Raw genomic sequence first — 25,015 nt, 5'->3', positions numbered from 1 at the left:
GTTATTCTTCCATCCCCTGCGAGTCTCTGAAACAGCAGAACAAAATGGATTAAATGTATCTTCTCCAAATCCAATATTAATCAATTTGAATTACAGTTCATTGGGTTATTTTGCTCCTCCAAAGTACTTGACTTTGATTTCATTCCATGCACTTGAGGAAGAAAAGCTGAGAGATATGAGGGGACATTGGGGAAGGGAGAACATGGAAGGATTTACTCCACACTGCATGAGTCCATCTCATTTCTGCTCCACATTTCCTGCATGCTCTGCTTGATGCAGTGATCAAATAATCCTCATTCTCCTGCTTGAAGAAGACACAATAGAATTTTTGGTGTTTCCCTCTACAATGTTTGAATTCCCAGCTCTACGCCAACTGACCAAATTTTGATGAGATCATCACACGGATGGACATCCATGATTCAGCAGAAAACATCATGGCAATGGTTCTGAAAGTTTTTAGTAGGAAAAGGACAACACTGGGGAAAGGACAGCCACGGACATACTTGAAGGTACCACACTATACAGAAATACATGAAACATCCAGGGATTAGGATGTTATTGTGATGGGATGAAATATTTGGTTCAGTGCTGCCTATAATTAGTAATTTATGGCCTAGAAGAGGTGCCCTGCATGATTTTATGGGACCTAAATAAGGGCATTTTACTGTCTTTTCCTACAGCCCTGAGTAGACCAACCACCAGGCTATGAAGCAGCAGATGGCTGTGTTTATCATATGTCAGTCAAAAATAAAAAGTGTGTTCTGATTGGTTCAATGAGCCAAAATAATTGTTTAATGCACTGTAGGTTGATTAGCTTGTGCATCTGGTATCTGTTTCCAAAGGAATATTTTTAAGCAACTTAAAGAAATGAAATGGGTTTTCATTTCACTGAAACCCCTTAACCTCCTTTAAACTTAATTTTAAAATCCACAACAACAAAAAAGAACCCCCTTCAAGCAGTGTCTTTGCTATTTTTCCTGAAGTCTTGTCAAGCTAAAAAGACAGGAATACTCATAGAGGTGTTCCCAGATAGTTTGATGCTCATTAATATTCTTGCCAATGATTACAAAGGAACACTTCTCATGCTGTGCTCAGTCCAAAAGAAACTTTTGCTCCCCTTAAGTTTCAGATTGAGGATAGAAGTAAATCTATTCAGGAACTATTCTCTGAAATAATTCAATTATTCTGATATGTCTAACCATCAAACCTCTTGCATGGAAACTGTGGAAGGGTGACCAGTTTCAAATGGAATTGTCCTCAGTAGGTGATTTCATCCAGAATAGCATAAAAGGTGCCTTTGGCAATAAGCATGAGACTTGGACTAAAAATTTTTAATTTGCTTACTAAGGGAGTTTTCACAGGCTGAAAAAACTACCTGGAAAAACATGAGGGCAGATACCACAGCCAGTACTACTGGAGATAAATTAGACAACAGCAAACAAGATATAAACAAGAACCAAACAAAAGGAAGGATGAGGTGAGGATTGGGTATCTGTAAACCAGCAAGGATACTTACTCAACATATTTATTCCATGACGGAGTCTCTGATTGTGCCATGAACACACAGTTAGTTAAAATAGTGCACATAATAAACATACTGAATAATGTAAATAGGCAAATTAAGGAAAACAATGCATTTGATGTAAGACTTCATAGATTTTTGTCATTTCACACGAGATGTGACAGCTCAATCACAATCTGCAAGTTGCTTCAAGAACTAAGCATTTGTCTGCAAGTGCATAAGGAGACAAATAATTTTATAAAAACAGAAAAATGAGGGAACCTTCCCTGCTTTTTTTCCCCTTTCCCTACATCTTTTATACATACTTTTTACAGTAAACAAATGTACTGACTCTGCAGTCTTTTGAAAGCACAATACCCCAAATTTACAGCTGGGTTGGTCAGATGACAATGTGCATAGGTGCACAACTTTGTATGAAAAGAGGGATTAGTCTCATTTAAGTATCCACAGAAAAACCTGTGTCTGCAAATTCCCATTTCATTTTTTATCCTGAAACATTTCTCAGGCAGTAGGAGAAAGTTACAAATCTGCCCTTTCTAATCTCTTTAATGGGCTTGAGATCTCACTTTCAGTACAAAGTTTCACCAAAAGCAAGTATGAGTTTCAGAGCACTGATTTTTAGGTTTGGTCTGCAGACCTGCTGGGCAAATAGGCAGCCTTGGTCTGCAGAACTCTGCCTCAGCTGAGGGACCAGGTTCCCTGTTTGGAGGATAAAACAAACCTCCCAAGTGCATAGTCCACACACTTTGCTGCTAAGCTGAAACCATAAACATAAAAAGCACCCTAAATCAAATCCCTGAAATTGAAAGCATAATTCACTGGAGGGCTCTCCTAAAAGAGAGCTTTGCTGCTTTCTGTAAAAAAAATTGCAAAATATGATGGGATTCTCTTGCATCAATAACTGGTCCCATGCAACCCGGAAAATCTAACTAAAGAGTTTAAGTGTGTGCAGAAGATAAGGCAAAGAAAAACAGCCTTCAAAACAGTGAACAGGCAAGTTTATAATATAACTAACAACCAAAATATAAATTTATTTTGTCTGTTTTTGAGAAAAAAAAAGTTTCCTTTGGTTTTTTTTAACCCCTGTAGTTAATTCTGTTTGTGTTGTTTTTTGTTTCAGAACAGTGATTGAAGAATTCAGTTTCAAACCTACGTCCTGAAATGCTTGCATGAAATTTATCCTTTTGCAGAGCCAAAATCTCTGCTGAATACAGGGTGGAACGTTTTCCAATGGGCCACATAAGCAACTACAAGGTTAAATTGGTAGTAACCAACCTGCAGATTCCCCAGGGCCACCACAGAAAGCAGTAATTGAACTCACAGGGACTGCTCATCTCACAAACATCTTCCACTTCTGGGCCAACACCTCCTACTGAAGGAAGGATGTCTGATACCCACTCACATTTGCTCATATCAGCTTCAGATATATTCCTGTAAGTTTTGTCACTCTTGTTAACATAATTATTAAGTTCCAGCTAGACTAGAAAACCCTGGATTTCTTTTTCAACTACAGTGAAATGCTATGGATGAAGCACAGAAAAGCAGAGTCTCATCTTCAGACCATGTCAAACAAATAGCATATTTCAAGTCCAAGCAAATAAATTCCTCTATTGGAATTTAGGGTCACTGGTTTGATTTCTGTATGCCTTGTGATATAAACTTTCCATGTTTCCTTGTGATATAAAATGAAACTAACAGCTTTCCCAGAAGCTCACTTACAGGCAGGTGTCATCACCTCCTTACTCAAGCACCAGAGAGAGCAAACCAGGGAACACAGGTTGAAAACATAAGGGTGAGCTCTGGGACAGCAAACTCACTACAAATTCAATCTGGGTTTCATGACCAAGCTGAAAACTACAAAGAACATAAAAGAATGAAACATTTCAGCTGGTAACCCACCAAAGTTAGGGGTCTGTGTCATTAAATAAGAAAGAGAAAACAGAAATCCCTACAGAATGAAAACTTGCATTCCTACCTGCAACCAAATGCAATTGTTTGCATTAGAAAAAGTCTGTGATGATGATCTACTCAGAAAAGACAAAGCAAAGAAGGTAAAACTGAGATAAAATATATTAGCAACATCATCCATTCCCTCTCTTAGAACTGCTGCTAAATCAAATTTTCCAAAGCCTACAAACTAAATATACTAAGCTACTCATCAGGATCCTTTCTGCAATAAATTAAACCTATTATTTCCAATTTGAGGTAACAGAATAGCCTTTGCACAAACCGATTCTAAAAGTTATCAATTTTATCTCCTAGCGCAAAGATAACGAGTCAAACGCAGCATACTTATATTCTAGACTTCATTATGATGGATAATTGTTAATTAGCAGACTGAATACTAGAGGCTCTTTAGGTGATCATTGCCAAATTACATATAATACGTGCAAGCAAAGGTTAGTCACAATGAATAGAATGTATAATTGGTGCTTCACAAGGTCTCATTTTGCCTTATGGAAAGTGTGCAAAATAAGATGGGAGGAAAGCTGCGAGCAGAAAATACGAACAAAAATTGGAAATTCTGTAAGAAGATTATTTTTCTTTTTCTGATGCACTAGAATCCGTAATTTTAGCACCAAGGAAGGTAGTTTTTGCCAAGCCTCCAGCCTGGATCAGTGGTAAAATGAGAAAAACTAGCTATAAAACCTAGAAAAACCAGAAATTACAATTGCTACAGATTTTATACAGGCTAGCAAACTGCTTGGAGAAACTAAGGGCACCACAGGATGGTCCTTGGATGCAAGCAAGAAGAACTAAGAGGAGTCTTTTAAACATAAGGCATTAAGGAAATGTTACCAGTGATTTAATCTAAGTAATAGGTGGAGATAGTTAATAAAGTTGCTAATGACAGTTAATAATCATGCAGAAGACAGAAAGTGTTCATCCCATTGGGGATACAATCCTGCACTCCCCATGTCCTGTGGGACAGGAATGGAGCTTCTGGCAGCCATGTGGACTCTGGACCCTTCATGAGGCCTCTCAGACCCTGAATAAGAGGAGAAGTACCTACAAGTGGTTCAAAAAATGCATTATTAGTTGCAATAAACATTACTAGGAGGCTGTGGGAGTTTTTCCCTTTGAAAGGGTGTTTCTTTTGAAAGACAAGACTTCTCAGGCTTGGCTGGATGAGCAGTGAACACAGCATCAATCCTGCCAGATATCTCAGAGGAAGAACTCCACAAACAGCTGCTAAACCAAGAAATGTGACCCCCACAGCTTCTTTATAGGACAGTTTCACTCTGTCCTTTCAATTCTGTTCCACTGTTGGCCTTCATGATGCACTCAATGGCTGGAAAGTGAAATATGGCATCCACTAAAGAAGCTGCTTCAGATATTTACGTGACAGGGCACCATTTGCTAATGCTCCTTTTAGGCTTTTGCCCTGGGGAAAATACAGATTGCTTGATTACAGTCACGCAAGACGATGGATGTGGTTCCCAGGTCCATGCCTGTGATATTATCTGCTTCAGTACTTGCTGGTTGGGGCTCTTTTCTGCCTGGGATATCGACTGCCTGCTCAGCCACTTGGCCTTTGTATTTCAGGTTGATACAAAAGGTCTTTATTGACAGAAAACAAATCAGTGCCTAATGCAGGATCTTCGCTGTCTCGCTGGGGCTGGAGTTGTTGTCTCCTGCCAAAGATTGAGCTGCTGGATCTCTCAGCATTATCAACACAAGGTGATAATTTCTGTCTTCCTGGAGCTAAACTTATGTTTGTGTTAAGACCTGCCACTCCCAAAATTTTACACTCCTTATCTGACCATATTTGTTTCCTGGCAGATATTTAAAATGCTCTCCTCTGTGGTCATTATCCTTGGAAGTAATTTGATAAGGATTTCTTGATTATTTATCTTCTGCTCTGCGGCTACCAAGGGCATGTAGCTCCTGTGCCACACATTCCTGTGATGTCTTGGCTTCACCAGCCAAAGTAGAAAAAAATGAGGAGAAAACAGAACCAGCCTCCAAAACTGGAGGCAATATTCTCAATTTCTTTCTAAGAAGCTCAGTTTTTAGACTCTTCTCTTATCCTTACCTGGGCAAATGCATTGACCTTGATTAACTTCATCAAGGCTGTGCTGAGGTAATTGTGCCTAAAAAACTTGCTTGGGCTCTAGGTATGCAGCAGCATGTGCTGCATTGTGTGCCCACTTAATCTGATCCACCAGCTAATCTTTCTGCAGAATTCAATGGTGTATTCTTAGTATCCATAATAACATCTTGGCTGATAACAAATATTCATTTTTACATAGAATTATTCCAATCAGAAGCTTCACCTGTTTTTCCATTTGAAAGAATTTCTATAGTATCACCTTTTTTTTTTTCTCCTCACTGTATGGAGTGGGAATCTGCTTTATTTCCCTATTTGTTTCCTCTGAAATTTGATAATTAATCAATGTATCTAAGATGCTACCTACTAAGTATTTATTAATTGTCTGTGGTGGACATGAGCATTGCAGAGGAGGGATTTCCATCACTAAAACATCAGGAATGATCAAAGCAGCATGTGAAGTCTCTGAATTATCACTGCCTGGTCTCCCATGTGCACCCCAGAGAAAGCAGCCAAGTCATGAAAAAAGGTGTTTTTAGTAATGTTCACACAAAGCTGAACATTTGGGTCAGTTTGGCCTTCCAGAGAGACGTGACTATGTCAGAATATAATGTTTCTGGGATTATGTGAAAAAACAAGCCAAAACCAAACACTGCAGTGTGTCTTGCATGACTTCAGAACCAGAGCTACAGGAAATCAGGCATTGCCCTTCCACTGGAAGGTACAACAGGACAGCCTGTGCCTTTTTTCCTTGTTGGGTAACATATTCAAATAAACAAACTAGAAATGAATCAACAAAACAATTTTTTAAAAAATATTCCGTTTCAGAAGAAAAAAAAGTTTAGATCCGAAGCAGTTCAAAATTAAATCATGTCTGCAGACAGTGTCATTGAGTTTTAGCTCTGGGAGGGATTTCTCTCCATCAGTGCAGATTTCCCCTGGTGTTCCCTTCCTTTCTGAGGTACTACACCCACTGTCCCTTCAGTAAAGATGATCAGACCCTTCCCATCTTTTAATCCTGAGTAAACCCACCAGATTCTCCAGTGCAATTCATATTATCTGCTGCCAGCAGTATGATACAGTCATTTTTTATAGCTCACATAACAATATAAATGAAACAAACTGAAAATCCAAGTGCATTTCTGCTTGTGCAGGCAAATTCAGCCAAAAGATTTAAAACAGCTTAATGAAATAAAATGGTTTCTGACTTCCATCCATCTGTGTTTAAAACCCATATAAAATACATGAGGAGGAAAATCAACAGAAAGGATATGAATGTACCAAAATTTTAATTGCTGCTCTTCTGATTGGATGGAAAGGACTAAGTATATACAAGGCAGGAGTGGCACTAAATCGAAAGATTGTCTTCCCTTTGTTCAGTACTATAAATGTCTGGAAAACAAAATAGAAAATGAGAACATTCAGTATTTGCATTTATGCTCAGTTTTCCAGCCCACATCCCACTGGGAAATTCCTGCCAGCATCCCTTACTTCCCCTCCCCCTTCCAGGACCCCTAAAATCCTTCTCACTTGGTGAAAAGTTCTGTCCAAGGCCTTCCCTACAGAACTGATTGTCCTGTTGTAAAATCCCAAGCAATTTTTCTTTCTTCAACCCTTAGTGGGTCCTGTGCCATCATCTCCACAATGGGGCTGGGAAGAGAGCAGAATCACCTTTAAAAATAAAAATTACCTGGGGACTAAAATGTGGTGGAAGGAATTATGTGATGCTCTTCTTCCCAGGTGCTGGGGATATCATTCTGTAGCTGTTCTCCACTTTGAACACTTTATTGCTCTCAATTTTGACTCACCAAGTAAAAAGTTGTAAGAGGCACAGTTCCATGCCAGGATCTGAGCTTGGCATTCTCATTGTGCTCAGATTAATATGGCCTGAGAAAAATAATTCTCCGAGTTATCTTAAACCCAAAACAAAGTGAATTGGATGCTGACCCAATTTGCAGAGCTCTGAAGATGCCCCACCATGCATGGAGGAACTAATATTTGCTCAGAGACAGAATTGAAATACCCAATATATAAAATCTAAGCAATTCATGCACCTTGACTCTAAAAACTTCATGGCACTAAAATTGCAAATCTATATCCTGTTGCTTATGCCTGGGGATAGCAGGCAAATTAAAAGGTAAATTAATTCTGGCCCTTCCAGGTAAGTAATCTATTTGTCTTTATCCATTTAACTTTTATTCTGTAGCTCTAGCACCTACCTCTACACTGTTTTAATAGAAGTACCATTATGGTCATATTAATTCATTGTTTACAGTAAATAGCATAGCCCAAAATCAGGAACAGCAGCACCTGAAAAAACTGGAAGCTGCCTAAATATACACAGAGCTTCCAAGCTTTATTTTGTCCTCTGTTTTGTGAAATGCTTGGAAAGGAGAATGAACTGTAGTAAGCAACCAGCCCAGCTCTGCTGTCAACAGCCTTTTGACAGAAGCTGTTTGCACTGCTGTGGCTTTGGTCCAGGCTGCACGTGATCCCCCATCAGGTGATGCTCACTTTGGGACAAAGTTCACCATTCTGCAAAGTGCCAGCACTGCACATGCTACTCACACCTCCCTTCAGCTCTGTTTTGGGCATCATAAACGGAGTTTTGCTCTTCCTCAGCAGGGACAGAACCGCTGCTCTCCAGGAACGGTTGTGAAGGTGCCTCCTGCTCTTGTGCAGAGTGCTCACACAAGGCTCAAGTCACCCAGAAGCCCTTAACATTAAGGGGCTTAAGTGATAAACAACAGACCTGTGAAGTCACAGCTCAGGCAGAAGGCAAGATAGGGCAGATAAAAACCTCTGGCTTAAATTAACTCAGTTACTGCTCTGCTCCTTTCAGATATTGTATATTCATACTCAGGGTTATCTGAAAACACACCAGTTTAAATTGTGCTTTTTATCCCTCTTTGCCCTCCTGCTTAGATGTTTTCTGGGAGACCTGCTCATGCCAACATTCTGATCCTTAATCTGGGAAAGCAGTATTTTTACTGGCTGTAGAAAGATAACAAGCAGAGCACTCAAGCCAGAGGAGCAGGACAGAGGGTGGGCGCTCACCTTACGATCATTGTAGAAAGGGTCGATGTCCTCCAAGGGCTCCCCAATGAGCTCTGGAGAAACAGTCCCATAGATATCAGGCAGCTTCTTGCAAGCTTGCAAGTCAAACTGAGGCTGAGGTTTCTCCTCCTCGCCCTGCTGCTCTCTGTATTCCTGCTTGGCATTCCTTGCGAGCTTCTCTGCAATTCGCTTCTCGATCGCAGCCAAGGACTCGGGCGTGAACCGGTGGAAGCTGTTAGTACCCGGTGGTAACAAGAAGTCAGCCATCTTTTCATCCTGCTTTGTCTTTACTGGTCTTTACTCCTAGTAGTGGAAACAGCTGAAATTTAAAAAAAAAAAAAAAAAAAATTAAAAAAATTTAAAAAGTTATCTAAAGTTAACGGCATGAGAAAAAAAAGAAGAGCAAAGCCATCGGAATTAAAAAAATACCCGAACGCAACCCCCAAGTAATTATCAGGAAACTGTTCATCTGTTTTATGTGGTTAATAGAACATCAAGGAAAACAAAAATGACTGAAATTGCAATTTCAATGAGGGATCACACATGATCAAATCTAAACAGACTTTGCAGATAGACTGTGGAATATTCTTCAGTTTAGTAATTTGGGATCCTAAACCCAAACTAAGAAGTAATTTAGATTCACACAAGCTTAAGTTTCATTGAAAGTCACAGAGATTTTGATTCCTAACTCATTTTTGAAAATGCAGCCCTGGGAGTGGATGAACAATGTTCCTAAGATGACTGCAAGGCAGATTTAAATCAGCCAAAGTCTGGCCATGTGATGCAAAATCTAAAAATGCCCCAGCTGTTCTATTCCAAATTTAAAGAGTGAAGGGTCAAGTTTAGATTTTTAAATTCCATAAAAGTTCTTCATAATCTCTGTCTTAGGCTTCTGTAACATAATTTTAATTTTCCTTTGGGATCGGAAATGCCATCTTCAAGATATCTCTCAGGATTTTTGAGCATTTTCTTTTCCTCCACACCCCGAAATCTGAAGGAGGATAGAAGCCCAAATGCGCCTGGAAAAGCTCTGGGACCTTCATGAGAGCACATCAAGCTTCCAAGATGTTGAACAGCCAATGCTGCCAGTTTGATATATCTGAAAACCAGGCTCCTTTCATCCAAGACCAATTTGAACATCCAGGAGTTGGACTCGATGATCCTTGTGCTTTCCAGCTCAAGATATTCTTTTATCCTATGATTCTAACCCAAACCTGTGAAGTTTGATCATCTTGTCCTGATGGTACTTCAATGTTAACACTTCCAGTCTCTGCCTGAATGAAAACAAGCAAGAATTGCCACATCTCTTCAACTTACATGAATAAAACCAAGCGTGAAAAGCAGAGCCGAACAAAAAGCCTTCTTGTATCTGCACTAACCAACATGGATAGCTGTGAAAATTAATGTAAAACTACTGTTTGAAAAAGGATGAAGCTTATCCTTGTTCTAGTATCCTGCACAAATCCATCCAAGTTCACTGAAGCAGTATTTTGCAATTTAAAGTGACTTTAGTGGCTTGTTTTTCCAGCGAAAGAGGCCGTCGCTCCACAACAATTAAAACTCATTTTACAGAAGAAACACAGACCTTGTATTTTTGTCACCACCAGGCCATTCATACTCAACCAGAATACACAAAATAGTAGATTTTGAGGTGGGCTACCCTCTTTCATTCAGCAACGTGTGCAGGATCCCATTCTTTGTTCAGCCACAGCCATTGTTTTCTGCTTTCAGGTGGTATTTGTCTATTTACAATGGATAGTTCCAGATAGTTTGTGTCTATTAGTCTCTGTGATGACAGCATTTTTGTTAGCAAACAAGACTCTAGCTGGACTCTGCATGACAAATAGCATATTTATTGACTCAATTTCTCTGAGTAAAGGACGCTTTCAAATAACTACTGTCTCTCCTATTCTGACTTCATTTTAAAATGAATTCATTAAATTGTCATTGATCACAGTCTATCACACGGGAATGAATTACTGAAGCTTGTACATTATGCTCTGAATTACTGCTAGTTTGAACAAGCAGGGCTAAAATGAATTATCCTTCCTTGAGTTCGGGCTATTGTGACATTCTTATTTTGTTAGATTTATTCTCCTTTTTCCTTTCCCCTCTGCCCTCCATGTCATTTGTTTTATCCCCTCCCTCCTGAAAAACAGGAAATTAGAAGCTTTCCCACAAATATAGTTTCTTATGCTTTGTGACTCAGCAGCAGTGCAAGCAAATAGAATTTCACTTTCTATAAGTGACATCAGTATGGGTGGCCAGAGAATTCTCTGAGATTTGTTTTGTCCTTTCCATTTTTATTTCTCCAGAATGAAACCTGTCTCAGTGCTGATGGGGATGACAAAAGCCAGTGGCTGATCAGGACTGCAGGAAGAGCACAGACAAAGTCTCTAAACTGGAGAGGAGAACGTTGTGGGTTTTTAGCTCCAGATGATCATGAACTCTGTCAAGGCAGTGAATTGGGAAAGATTTTGCTTTTTTCTAATAATATGAGAATGGAGAAACTTCAAATAAAACCACAGAGCAGCAGGTTTGAAACATCCACTGAAACCACTTTCCACGTGGCACAAAGTCATCCAGTAAAACTTGTAGACTGCAAATCACAAGGACTTCCAAAGCCACAAGACAAAACCAAGAGCAGAAGGTCCACAAATGGCTTTAAAGACAAAGGTTCTGCCTCTGACTGAGAAAATCCCTCAGCTGCAAAAATTGGGTGCATGCAAGATATAACAAAATATTAATAATACTCTTCCCAGTCTAGAGAAACCCCCTCATCTGCTGTTCTGTGCTTTGTCCTTCTGGTCTCAGAATTCCTTAAAGAGAAGCCTTTCTGACAACAGAACTACTTTTTATTAAAAAAAAAAAAAAAAAGAGAGAAACAAAAGAAGGGTAGGGGATGGTGAAGGAGATAAAATAGCCCAAAAAACCTAATCAACATCAGAAGTTTTAATTATTTTTTCTAAAGGGAATTATATTTGCTTAAAACTCTCACTCATTAGAAAATTGAATCAAATTCAGACTGCTCAAAACCAGATCTTTTCAATTTTATCTACAAATTCCAGAAAGGTAGCTGCCTAGAAAGAACTATAAATCATACACAAACTTCATTAGAGCTTTTGCTAGTCATCTATTTAATTTCTCTTTTCTAAAAAAGAAATATGTTTCAGCAGTCTTACAATTAAAAAATCGTGACATGCTTTGTCTTTATATTGTATGTAAGCTAAAGTTCCTTATTTTAATATATACATATATATTTAGCACAATTCTTTTTCAATTTCATATGTTTTCAGGAAATGGACAAGATAATTTCATGGCTCCTTTCTATGTCTAATTTCTTTTAATCTGTGAATTGCAAACATTTCTATAAATAGCCAGGGTTAGCCCAGATGTTTCTTAAAAGGGTAAGAAAGCACCACAAGTTAAAAGGGAAATCATCAATGACTGAATCAAAGAGTTGGAATGCCATTTTTTAAGAGATAATAGCTGTTGTGACTCACGTGTTTACAATATAAACCTGGATTTTTCCATTCCTCACAGGCATATTTTTGAAGTACAAGGCTTCAAACACATTGTTTCTGTGATATCACCATGCACAGAATGAAAATTTCCCTCTTGCTTGGTCAGTTAGCATTGGTTCTTGCTGATAAAACGTACTGGTTATGTAAACAAAACATGCATATGAAAATAAAGCCCCAAGATGAATTCTTTCTTCAGTGTGGCAAGAAGTGAGAGCAGTACAAACAAATTAGGTACTGCTATCACCTGTATTTATTCAGAAAGATAAATGCTGTTTTCCATTGCAGCTTTAACTTTACTGTCATGGGCTTCAGCCACTCCAGTTCAAAATATCTTTTAGGTTCTCAGAACATCAACTGCATGTACTGCAAGTCCCTCTATTGCTTCAAGGACTCATGAGCTTATATTTCAGGTACTTGGCAATGGTAATAAAGGAATAATAACCAAACTGGAAGATCAGGGTTGTGTCTTTTACAGGCTAAAGGCCTCAGACATGCTCATCTTGAGTAGGACTGTCCTCATTTGCTGATTTCTATGATGCCACTCAAGAAGCTACTGCAGACTATGAGCTGGAGAGAAGGATGTTTGCACTGCAGTTCTGCTAGTCCAAACTCTTACAAAATACTAATCCTAGAGCCCTAAATTCCCCTTTTGTTTAAGAAATGTTTGTGATTAAATAAAGGCTTTGCATTCCCAACTGCTGTGGTAACAAGGACAGTCATGTGGACAGGTTCCTTTTCAGTGTTTGAGAATACATGGAGCACAGTCATCTTCCCCCACACACACCCTCCTTTTCCATATAATCTCTCTGGCATTTTCCTTTGACCTGCAGAGCACAGCAAAACTTGAGAATAATAGGCTAAGGAAAAAAACAACAGAGCAATGACACATCTAATTTAACGTCACTGGTCCAGATTAATAAATTCAGATGCGTAAATTTACATTTAAACACAAACACCTAGTCAGATTTAAAAATACTATAAGTTGATATGTGATTACATGGAAGTTTTATTCCAGACATGAAGTAATGGCTTCATGGAGAACTGTTTTCAATACAGATCAAATAAAGACTTTGTAAAAAGATCAAGAAGCTAAAGGAGTCTAGGAGACTGAGACACACTTCATCATTTTACTGACAACAAAAAACAAACAAACAAACAAACAAACAACATTTTGAGAACTTAATCTACTTATACCACAGTTCACATTGCACAGTGAGGAGGTGTCATGGGAAATTCTCTTTTAACTGAAAAATTTCAGTTGCTGTTAGCACACACTTCGAGGGCCTGAGTGCTCACATCAAGACACTCCTCCAACTTTTACATGCCTCATTCATTTCTGCTTAAGCTGATGTTTGGTTTGTTCCTTTTTTTCTCCAACAGGCATAGTTTTTTTCAAGACCACAAACAATGGTTGTTTTTGTAGCACATGTTCTTAACATACATAATTAGCCCCATCTCCAGCTGCCATAAATCAGCACAGCTCTGCTCAGGGAAGTCACACCTGGGGAACTGATCTCTTAGGACCTGGAATATTTGGCTAGAAATGTTTCCTTTAGAAAGAGCACCTTCACACCAGAACATGAACACCAGATAGTGTTAATTGAGGTATTAAACTAATGGCCTAGAAGGTAACCAAGCTTGCAGGGAGCTGGAAAGCCCTGAGCTTTTTGCACCCTGTTAAGGCAATCTGCAGATGGTTGTTCATCCAGAAACGTCTTGTTGGGTGAGCTCCAAGGTGAAGGTGCAAAAAGGGCTGCTGGAGAATCCAGTGCCTGGTAGGGACCAGGCAGGCTCCCATGGCTGGTCTGCAGGGGAAAAACTTCTGTATTCCACAAAAATCTAATGGAAATGGCTGAAATGTCTGTCTCTTGGAGTTCTCCAAGGGAAAGCACAGTGTTGAAACCTGTCCAAGCTGACACAGGAGGAGCTGTGAGCCAGAGTTCCTCTTGCTGCCCATGTCACAAGGAAAACCACCAGGTTGATATGACATTGCATACCACATTTCCCAAAACAAACCCTATTTTTCACCATGGATGCTGACTAGAGGCAGAAATAAATATGTAAGAGAACTCCTTGCATTCAAATTGTTGGGGAAAAGCAAACCACAACAGCACAAAACATCCAAAACAAAACTTCAGACCCGCAGGCCCTTTGTCAGCTCTGCCTACTCAGTATCTTTTAAATCCAGTTTAATGGGGTTTGCTGGCTCCTCACTCATCAGAATCATGGCACTCTCACACTGCCAATGACTTACTGAAAAAATAAAGTCTTCAGAAAGCCAACATGTGCTAAAAGGAAATGAATCCAGAATATTTCATCCCAATATTAAAAGGGTATTTGGGGATGACAAATGTTATGCCAAGAATTAAATGCTGGCACTAAGTCTTCTCTTATGATAAAACATATATTTTTAGTAAGCTAAAAATATTCTGCTTTCTTTGCAGGTGTTTTTGTTTCAAATTACTCTGCAAACAAATGACATAAATAAGCAAGAGGGAAACAGCACATCACAGTTACCAATGCAGATCTCTATATTTTGCTGAGAATTTATTTTTTTGCACTCAACAGGTTTTTATGTCTATTTTAATTAACAAGAAATTGGCCTGAGTTATTTTGCTGTAAACTACACATCTTTCAGATCCAGGGAAAAATTTCTCCTTTGCTACTCTGAACCAACAGAGTTTGGAAAGAGCTAGCAAGAAAGAAGGATGTTTTCAGCTCAGGACGCAGTCACTAGCTTTTGAACAAGAAATAAGAAATCTACAGGAAAACTCCATGTTGTGCCAAGCATAATACACAGTGCTGACACCACTAGGTGCTTTGAATGCTCATATGAATAAAATATATCAAATCTGGTGCATTTTATTCACAGAGTGTTTTGTAAAGACGTAAAGACGGATAAAGGATGCTGTAAAAAAATATATTCTGGTGCCATGATGGGATGGTTATGCCACAGAAAAAAAAGGCAGCTTTAGGCTAGACAGCAAAATCTTGGCTGCATGCTTCTAGGGAAGAAGGAGCCTTGTCTGGAAAGCTGTCTGATGTATTACCATAGTTATAGGTAAGGCTTTCCTGATCCCCTCCCATCTAAGTTATGGAGACACATTTCATCAGCAGAAAACAAACAGACTCATAAAAGCCAATCATCAGAACTGACATGTTTACATTAAGAGAGATGGATGAAACTCTGTAAGCAAAGCCAGGGCCTCTTTCACAATGGTAGCACTGAATTAAGAGGCAAATATGACATAACAACTAAACTTCATTTTTAATAGTCAATAGACCGATTTAGGTTTTCCTTCTTTTTAGTGACAGCAGCAAAAAGAGGCTGAGGTGAAGGGTCAAGAACAAATCGGATGTGAAAGACTGGGGGAGACAGACCCAAACCATAAAAAGTTAAGCTGTGGGAAGTGGCAGGTCCCTCTCCTGCCCCTGGCTGATATGAGGTGAAGCAGCAGGTCCTGCCAGACTGCAGCAGCACTTTGCTCCACAGCCACTTCCTGCACTAAATTCCACCCTTTCCATACACCAGCATACCCAGGTCCCCACCCTTCTCTACCTCTAACCTTTTCCTATGCCTTAGCCAAGATAATTCTCTCATCCTCCCACCTACTGTATTCCAGGCAAACATAACCTTTCCAGAAACCTGTCCTTGCCCACAGCAATAACTCTCAAGTGACATTCACACCAGTTCTGTGAGACTTTGTCACTACTACTTTATTCTCCTCTTTGTTCCATGCAAAGCATCTCTGTCTATGATGCTGGGTGACCCTGAACAAGGATGCAGTGGGTTTTGGATAATGTTTCATGTTAATGGAGCCCTAGCTACTGGCAAATATTTTCACTGCTTTGGCAATATAATGCAAAAGAGAAAAAAATTAAAAGGCACAGATATAGAAGTGCACTGGCAAAATTATCTTTCCTGGTAATGGTGATAGAGACTCAGGAAGGATAACAGGGAATCTATCAGGGAGTTGATGCTTGCTGGAATATATTGAAGATCTGATTCATTATTCAGTGCACTATAAATTTGACAATACTATTTGGATAAAGCTGGTGGCTCTTCTACTCTGATGGAAGAGATTTTGACCCCCTTCCCCCCTCCCAGAGAGAGATTATTGCTGTCCAGAGAGGAGGGATATTCTGCCTGTTTGCGACTGAAAACCGCCTGGGTTTGTTTGCCAAGTTTAGGAATCACAGTTAAGAGCTTACATGGGTTCTGGGGGTGCAATCCTCAGCTCATGTCAGTCAAAGGAGATATTTTGTGTGACTGCAATAGGCAGTGGGTCAGACCCCTGGCGTCACAAAGACTGAGTTATTTGATTTCTGCCATTCCTTTCAAACAAGTTTACTTCAGCCACTCGGCGTAGCTCCATGGAAAAGATGCAATGGATGCTGGTGCTGACTGGCAGTGATTTGATTTGAATTACATAATGCTCTAAACCATTATGTAAATGAGTCTGACAGAAACATGGAGGCAGAGCAGCCAGGGATTTTTTATTGTTTTTTAAATAATATCTAGTAGCCTTTTAATGTTATCACCAAGATTGCTGCCTTCCAGATAGTACATTTTGCTGGTAGGTTAGCTGAATTAAACTTTATTTCTCCTGACACTAACTAAAACACAAAGTGCATCTGAGCAAATGGTGAGGAGCATTTAAAGAGTGGTGAACGTGGATGATTTTAGAGGTATATGAGTGAGTCACATTACCAGGAGTGGTTCTGGCTATGTCCCACTGATGTCAATGAGACTCACACTTCTGAGAACCCCATGGCAATCCCAAGCATCCCTGCCATTCTCCCCTGCATAATTCCCTCATCTTTTTACATGGGAGGCTTTTGCAGAGCAAATAACTCATTGCACAAACAATTCTACTCCAAAAGCCATGACATTTTCTGTTAATTAGCAATAATATAATCATCCAAACAAAACTGCTGGGGACATGGCACTTCCTAACAGGCTACATCCAAACATGCATTTATGTGTCACGGGTGCATGCTCGAGTGGTTGGTAATTCTCAGCTGGGCCTGAGGCACAGTGCACTGCAAGGATACAACAGAGGCCCAGTATTGCAAACCCTGCTGTGGCTCCTTGCTTAATTTAGCTTATGGGACCAAACAGTCAATGAGCAAACCCGAAAATAATGCATCAAGTGGCCTGTGAAAGGATGGTATCAATGCACGGTGTTTTCTAAATGGAAAATGCACTAACTCCATAGTTTGGGAACTTGCTTGCACTTCCTGTACAAAAAGAAAAAAACAAACAAAAAACAAAACAAAAAAACCAAACAAACAAACAAAAAAAAAAAACCTAAAATGAGAGGAGAGGGAGAGGGAGAGGGAGAGGGAGAGGGAGAGGGAGAGGGAGAGGAGAGGGAGAGGGAGAGGGAGAGGAGAGAAGAGAAGAGAAGAGAAGAAGAGAAGAGAAGAGAAGAGAAGAGAAAGAGAAGAGAAGAGAAGAGAAGAGAAGAGAAGAGAAGAGAAGAGAAGAGAAGAGAAGAGAAGAGAAGAGAAGAGAAGAGAAGAGAAGAGAAGAGAAGAGAAGAGAAGAGAAGAGAAGAGAAGAGAAGAGAAGAGAAGAGAAGAGAAGAGAAGAGAAGAGAAGAGAAGAGAAGAGAAGAGAAGAGAAGAGAAGAGAAGAGAAGAGAAGAGAAGAGAAGAGAAGAGAAGAGAAGAGAAGAGAGAAAAGTTCCAGGGAGAGCTGACAGAACTCCCCAGTGCCTGAAGAGGCTCCAAGAGAGCTGGGGAGCAGCTTTGAACAAGCACATGTAGAGGTAGAACAAGGGGGATCACATTTAAACTGAAAATGAGCAGGTTTAGGTTGGATACTAGGAAGAAATTCTTCCTAGTGAGGGTGGGGAAGCCCTGACATAGGGTGCCCAGAGAAGCTGTGGATGCCCCATCCCTGCAAGTGTTGGATGGAATTTGAGCAACCTGGGATAGAGGGAGATGTTCCTGCCCATGGCAGGGGGGTTGGAAAAAAATCATCTTTAATGTCCCTTCCAAATCAAGCCATTCTGTGATATGATTGTGTGATTACTAATAGCAGTGATTAACAGCAACTCCACTGAGAGATCATCCAATTCCTAGATGTGTATGTATATATATATATACATATATATATATATATATATCTTAACCCCAATATATATATATGTGTATATATATATATATATATATATATACATATATATATATTGGGGTTAAGATTCCCCAGACGACATTATGTCTATGAGTTATAAAAAAACCTATCCTAATAGGGTCTTAAAATTATGCAAAATGTACTGCTTGAACATTCAGACTTTCTTTGTGCTTTTTCAAGACAATTTCAACTAAAAACACAAATTTGAGAAGACAATGGAAGATTTTGGTCAGATCTGTTAATTTTTATCCTGCCATGTAGGAATCTAATTATTTGAGTACTGCCTGCTCCTCTCTACATCCACCTGCATCTTTGTCCATCCTAAAGTGTAGTTCCTAAGCTTAGACAGGGCAAATGATGTATTCTTGATATTTTGGACTAAAATAATATAGGTATTGGACATGCAACTCTAGTGAAATAGCTTCATATTCTCAGAATAGAATGAATCAACTAAAATTTAGCTTCTCTGATGGATTGGAATAGATTAGCCAAACCAAAGAAGAGGAGGATGTTACACATTCAGGGAGAAATAGGCACTGCTAGGGCATGACTCATCTCTTCTGTTTTCAATGTCTACTTCAGAGAGATAAACTATATTTTAGACCCTAGTAAAGCTTCTGATGATTCAATTTGTTTATTGTAATGCCAAAATTCTGGTACTGATACATGTCTGTAGGTACCTGTGAACTGTGTCTACATTGTCATGTTTGCCTTTCTCTGACTGAGATGGGGCATCTGCACTGAGAGATGTCCCCCCCAAAAAATTCACACCATTCTGGAATATGATGCAAGGTGTGTGAGGTGTGTTCATTTTTCTTCTGCCTTGACTCTTTTCAAAAATAGAGACCATTCACCTCCAACCATATGATGGTAAATGGACTAAGGTTGTTCCATTCCAGGGCATGGCAAACCCCAACACTTCTACAACAGATTTCCAGTGCACACAATTACTTTAGAACATAATATAGATCTTCAATTTTAGCAAATGAGATACATTTAATTAGTCAATGACAACCACGTTGTTCCCAGAAACGGGGTCATACAGGTTACCCTGATACTTTCAGACTCACCACAGACTCACAAATTGAGAAAATACTTAATACCTTACATTTTATTTCTATAAATTAAATGATTAAATAAAATAATAATTAAATTAAATTTCTATAAATTAAATTTCTATAAATTAAATTAAATTAAATTTGAGGTCTGGATTGTGCAGTTACATGGGCAGAAGTGGTTTTGAGGTAATATTTTTTTAAGGTAGGGTGAAATGCAGGTTAGTGGCACCTGTGACTCTTAAGGGATCATGACAACAATCCAAAACAGAGCAGAAAGTGCACATCTGTCCAGGCCCACAGCCACTCTCCTATTCCACTCTTGGGCTTGTCCTGTAGATCATGGCAAAGCACATAATGATTTTAAAAGCAGAACAACTGGGATGGCACTGTTCCTCTCTTCCCACACAAATGTTTAGCCTGGCTCCAAAATATTCTTCCCTATCTCTACTTTCCTTCCAAAATTATTCCCAAAACTTCTAACTGCAGTGTCTTAGACCCCAGCTTTCTCCAGCCTATCTCTACTGTCAGACAAAGAGAGAAATGAAGTGGAGGAAAGAAAAAAAGTAAATTTGGATGGCATTTCACAGATTCTCCTTGTTCCTGCCTCCAAGATACATTTCACACCCTCCACAGTCCTATTAAGCATCTTTTGGATATTAGTTTGCTTAGCCATCTATGGTGGGTTAATCCAGTCTGAGGAGGATGGAGTTAGAGAGCAGCTTGGTGGGCACCTGGCAGCCAGACAAGGTTAATCCACACTATCCTCTATGGAAATTGTGCCTCTCCCTTTTCTCCAAGTCACTGAGCTGAGGAGAAGTTGAAGGATGTCCTGGGAAACACAGCAGAGCACATTGGAGCTTTGCACTGCAGCCTTGGGCTTCAGCATGACTTAGAATCACAGAATCATCTAGGCTGGAAAAGACCTCTAAGGTCAGTGAGTCTGACTTCTGCCTCACCTTTCTGTCCCCAAAGGGATGTTGCTGGCAAAGGGAGCTGTGTAAAATGCCATCACAGGACTCACAGGACAGCTTGCAAGCCAGCCCTGAGGCCCAAGCAAGAAGAACACCTAGTCTGAAAGATCAGACCATAAAAAGCATTACTGATCCTCTCAATTCTTGCCATTTATGATTCTCCCAGATGAACTGAAATTAAATTGAATACTCACATTAACAAAGTAATGGGAAATCCCAGTTCACATGCTTCACTGTGTCTAAAAAATAGAGTTCTGCTGATTTATCTTAACTCCTTTCTCTTTACATACCCAGAGCAAATCCTAGTGCCTGGGCTACTCGTTATCTGTTATTTAGGTGTTGCCTGGATAGCACAGGCACCTGTTTGACCCAATGCACACAGAGGGGTGCCAGTGTCTGATGGTTACAGTGTGCTCAGACACACAGCAGAGGCACAGCCCTGCTCTCCCAGTCTTTCTGATGTTTCTGGTGATGCCATCAGCACCAACCAGCTCAAATCTCACTCAGCACTTTCTCATCTCTGTTCTGGCAAACACAGTCTGGATTAATCTTCACAAAACTGCCTCCAGACCCAGGGCCAGGGCTGTTCACCACCCTGACCCTGCTTGTTCTCACACCCACATCTTCATTTAGAGGTTCTGACCTAAACTGGCTTTGCTGCAAACAAAATAGAAAAGTTTTACCACGCATGTCTAAAAATAGAATTGCAATCATCTATGCTTCCGTTACTTTAAAACTAAATTTATCAAGAGATTATTCTTCCATGAGGTTTAGCACGTAAGATGTCTTATGTTTTAAAGTTCAGTCATTTCACAGTTATTTATGAGCAGAAAATCTTATGGATTAATTTTATAAAGAAGTACAATGAGTCTGGGGATCAGAACTCCTTTTGGTGTAAATGGTCCAAATAACTCTGCAGTCCATCCAGACAGTTTTCAGCTATTTTTGCAATATTGTTTGTTGTGTTCACAGATAATGTGAAGCTGAGCACCAATAAGGTGAAATATAAAAGATTATAATTTAGTGTCAGAAAAATCTTCCAAGTAACAGTTAAGAGCCTGATGACTGAATAAAGAGAGGGGGAAAAAACCCATATAAACCTCTGGGGTTTTTTATTTGTTTAGTTTCTACATTAGACAGTTCTTTGAGTGCAATTGATTTTGTAGTTTCCTCTGTAGTTTCCAATTAATCATCCTTCCTCTTTGTGAGGCTGTTTTACACAAAAACAGGAGACAGGAAAACATTTCAAAATAGGGGAATGTGCTTATAAAACCACAGCACTGGTATGGATATGCAGAAGTGCAGGTTCTGTATGAAACCACCCTTTGGAGGGGAAGGGGGAGCAGCATTGCCTGTCATGTGGAACAGCTGACTGCAAATTTCCTATTGAAACTCTATTTCTATGGAAAAATGCTTTTCCAATAGAGAAGCATTTAAGTAAAGAGCGTCTACTTTGAGTTACAAATTTCTTTCTGTGACAAAGAAGCCTCAAAACTGAAAAGAGAACAGATTTGTCAGAGAAAATCACCATTTTTCATGGAGGAAAAAAATACTTTCTCTCCAAGAATGACGGGAAAGAGGCCAGAAATCACCCTAATCACATCCCATTGCTGGTTCTCCCACTGGCTTGACATTTCTGTGTCTGTTTTTTTAAAATAAATTTTAAAAATGGGAATTTTACACAGCCATCTTAATCCAAACATAAAAATTAATTTTAAAATTACTTGCTTTTGACCAAACATATTATATCTCTTTAAATCAGAAAGCAAAAAGAGTGACAATACCTATTCAAAGCCAGAAAAACATGCTTTTCTTCTAGAAGTCATCATTGCACCCTCATCCAAACACAAAACTTTTGATTGAGGACAAGGATCTTTTGGAGCTTTCAATGAGTAACAACGGGATTATTACAAAAATAAATAAAAGATGAGCAAGCTGCCACTTAAGCTACGGATTTCCCACTGCAACAGCTTCAAAACTTTCTTGAAACACAACAAATTAATAAAAAAAAAGGGGAGGCAGACGATATGGCTCTGTCTAACTGATGGCATGAAAACATCAAGCACTTTGATTCAGATGAATAAATAATGACGGCGTGTTATCCAGGAAACAGCACAATGCCAAGTCTGTTTGATCTCAGACCAACTGTTGGGTAAAAGTATTCTGAAATGCTCTCCTGGGCACATGGGCCAGTTGCATCTCGGCTCTGGGACTTTGATTATTTAAATGGGGCTCTTATTAAAAGAAGGAATTTTTGTCCTAGAAGAAATTTTATTCCGTGTCACCTTCCTGGGGGGAAACTCCAGCGTTACTCTGCTTATCCAGGAGGCTGAGGTTGTAAGAGTGGGGGAGTTCCTGTTGCATTTCAAGGCTATAGGAGTGGCAAAAAGGATAATGCAACATAGTTCCTTGTGTAACGGAGAACAAATAGAGAACTTCATTTAAAGAAACACTGCACTTATATAGGGTAGTTTGTGAAAAACAGAGTAGAAAAGACTCATTGGTCCAAGAAGGCAACACCTCTTTGAAAACATGCTTTCTGCAAAATATCATGAGGCACTCACACGGCTCTCACACACCCTGCAGGAGTATAATCATTGTTATAACTTCTTGTCTTTGTGGAGACTGAGAACCTCAAGGCTTCAAGGCTGCTTTTCCTCTGGTTCCCAGCAGTATCCAACAACAAGTTCCAAGCATCCTCTGTTATTGCTCTCCTACATCCTAAACTGAGATAGAAGCACTGGGAAAAGAAGAAATGAGGGAGACCTGTGAATTTTGTGTCTTGCATTTCAGGACTGCCCCAGAAAAGCCTGGAAATCATCCTCCCTGCAGCTTCCAAAGCCCACATCAAGGGCTCTAAAACCCCAGGAGCATCTCCTCCCCCCCATCACTGCACAGCAAGGAGCACTGCCCTCATTTCATGGCTGGGAGCACATGCCAGCCTGACTCAGGGGATGCTGAACACTCAGTGCCAAGACACAGGCAGTGGACAGCAGCACTGGAGAGGGACATAATTCCTTCAGCACTTCTGGAGCCATCTCCTAAAGGGTCCATGTGGCCAAGACAGCATGTGGCACAAGGAAATTTTGTGGATGACCCAGCTAGAAACTCTCCCCTGACTCCAGCTGCCCTGCAATCTCTGTTTCAAGCTGTGCTTCCAAGCCTCAGTGCAGCCCCCAAATGCCTGATAGATGATTTAACTTTAGACAGACTTTTTCAGCAGAAAGTGCTGCCTTCTCCCAGGTCAGTCTGACACAACTTGCCTTCTGTCTAAGGGAGAGTCCATTATCTCTCAGATTAGTCCCAAAATTCCATACCCAGCTCTTTTACAGAAAAAAGTTATCTCCCTATCCTTCCCAAAACATCTAAAACCCCTCTAAGTTTACAAACATGCACTGCCCAGGCAGGTGCTCCTGGACTTATTCACCTTTTCTCAGTATAGTCACACTCCCATGAAACACTCCACTGGACACTTGGTTCCTTGCCTTATAAACAGGACTTTGGGATCCTGAGAGCTCAGATGAGGAAAAAAACCCAAGCACTAAAGCAGGAAGCATAAAGACATCTGAAAAAAGCTCCAAAGCTTCAGCTTCCAATAAACATATGAACTATAGCAACTGCCAAGAATTATGACTGCATGACATTACATCCAGCTCCTTGCTCTTATTAAAAAGTAAGCCTGGGCATCCGATGGGCAGATGGGCAGCACCACACAATCTGCTCTGATCCACCATCTGAGCTTGGATGGTTGCTCAGAGGTTGCCACAAAGCAAAAGTTTCCATCTTCAGGAAACACATGAGCTCTACAAACTCATGCTGGATGTCAGGATTTGCTGGAGTGTGTAGACTGAAGTGGGGAATTTTGGAATATCAGATGATTTTTTGTATGGTCTGGTGATATCTTTCAGTCTTTCTGCTACAGGGAATATAATGGGCCCTGATTGCTGGTTTTAAATAGAGGAAGGTAATTTGCACATTTTTTGTAAGTGAAAGTTAATAGTCTTGGAAAATATTAAACTGATGAAACTTCTTTTATTTTCCCGATGAGCATGACAAGTGACAAAGTGAGATCCTTGGAAGAGTAGCAATATCACCAGGATACTCCATGCAAGTGTGGAGAGAACACCTCTAGCAAGATGATTATTTTGCAGTCATAGTCCCTGACTTTACAAAATGCCAGCTTTCTCAGTTGGAACTGGGTGCAGGATTACTGAGATCTTTTTGTGACCACCAGTAGCCCATGTTCTCTGTGCTCATAGATAATAACAAAGATGATATTTTGGAGACTGTGAACATTAAGATGATTGTAGTAAATCAAAAACTCTTTTCACTATTAGCTGCAGCCCTGAGCCATAAGAAGAATATCCTGTGCATTTTCAATGCTATTTCTGAGCTATATATCCTCAAATTCCCAAAGCTATATCTAATTTAAGGTGGGGTAGATGGGCAGAAGAATGTGGACAGGAAGGAAAAGAAACACCATGAGCCTTGTTGTGTTGTGTGCAAAATAAAGATGCAGCACCAGCATCCAATTTGCATTTCCCTAATTTCCCTTCTGGAAATGTACTTCAATTGTGTTGGCTCTTACCCTGAGTAGTGCTGCTATGAGTCTTTGTTGGGACTGCCTAGATTTTCCCCTTGCTTTTATAGATGTTGTTCCTTGCTGCTCTTCTTAGCAGAAAGAGAGAAG

General features: G+C 39.8%; 1 protein-coding gene across 1 annotated transcript in view; it reads right to left on the bottom strand.

Moving 5' to 3' along the window:
* LOC306799988 (sodium channel protein type 5 subunit alpha-like) overlaps nt 1–25,015 on the bottom strand; it is a 210,369-nt gene that overhangs the window by 161,056 nt on the left and 24,298 nt on the right. The window contains 4 exon segments of the mRNA XM_079301701.1: nt 1,517–1,597; nt 6,836–6,840; nt 6,843–6,965; nt 8,631–8,949. Of these exon segments, the coding sequence (XP_079157827.1) occupies nt 1,517–1,597; nt 6,836–6,840; nt 6,843–6,965; nt 8,631–8,897 (476 nt within the window). The 5' untranslated portion in view covers nt 8,898–8,949.

This window comes from Erithacus rubecula, assembly GCF_903797595.1.
Source record: "Erithacus rubecula genome assembly, chromosome: 3".
Classification (NCBI taxonomy): domain Eukaryota; kingdom Metazoa; phylum Chordata; class Aves; order Passeriformes; family Muscicapidae; genus Erithacus; species Erithacus rubecula.
This window is presented reverse-complemented; position numbering and strand designations above follow the sequence as displayed.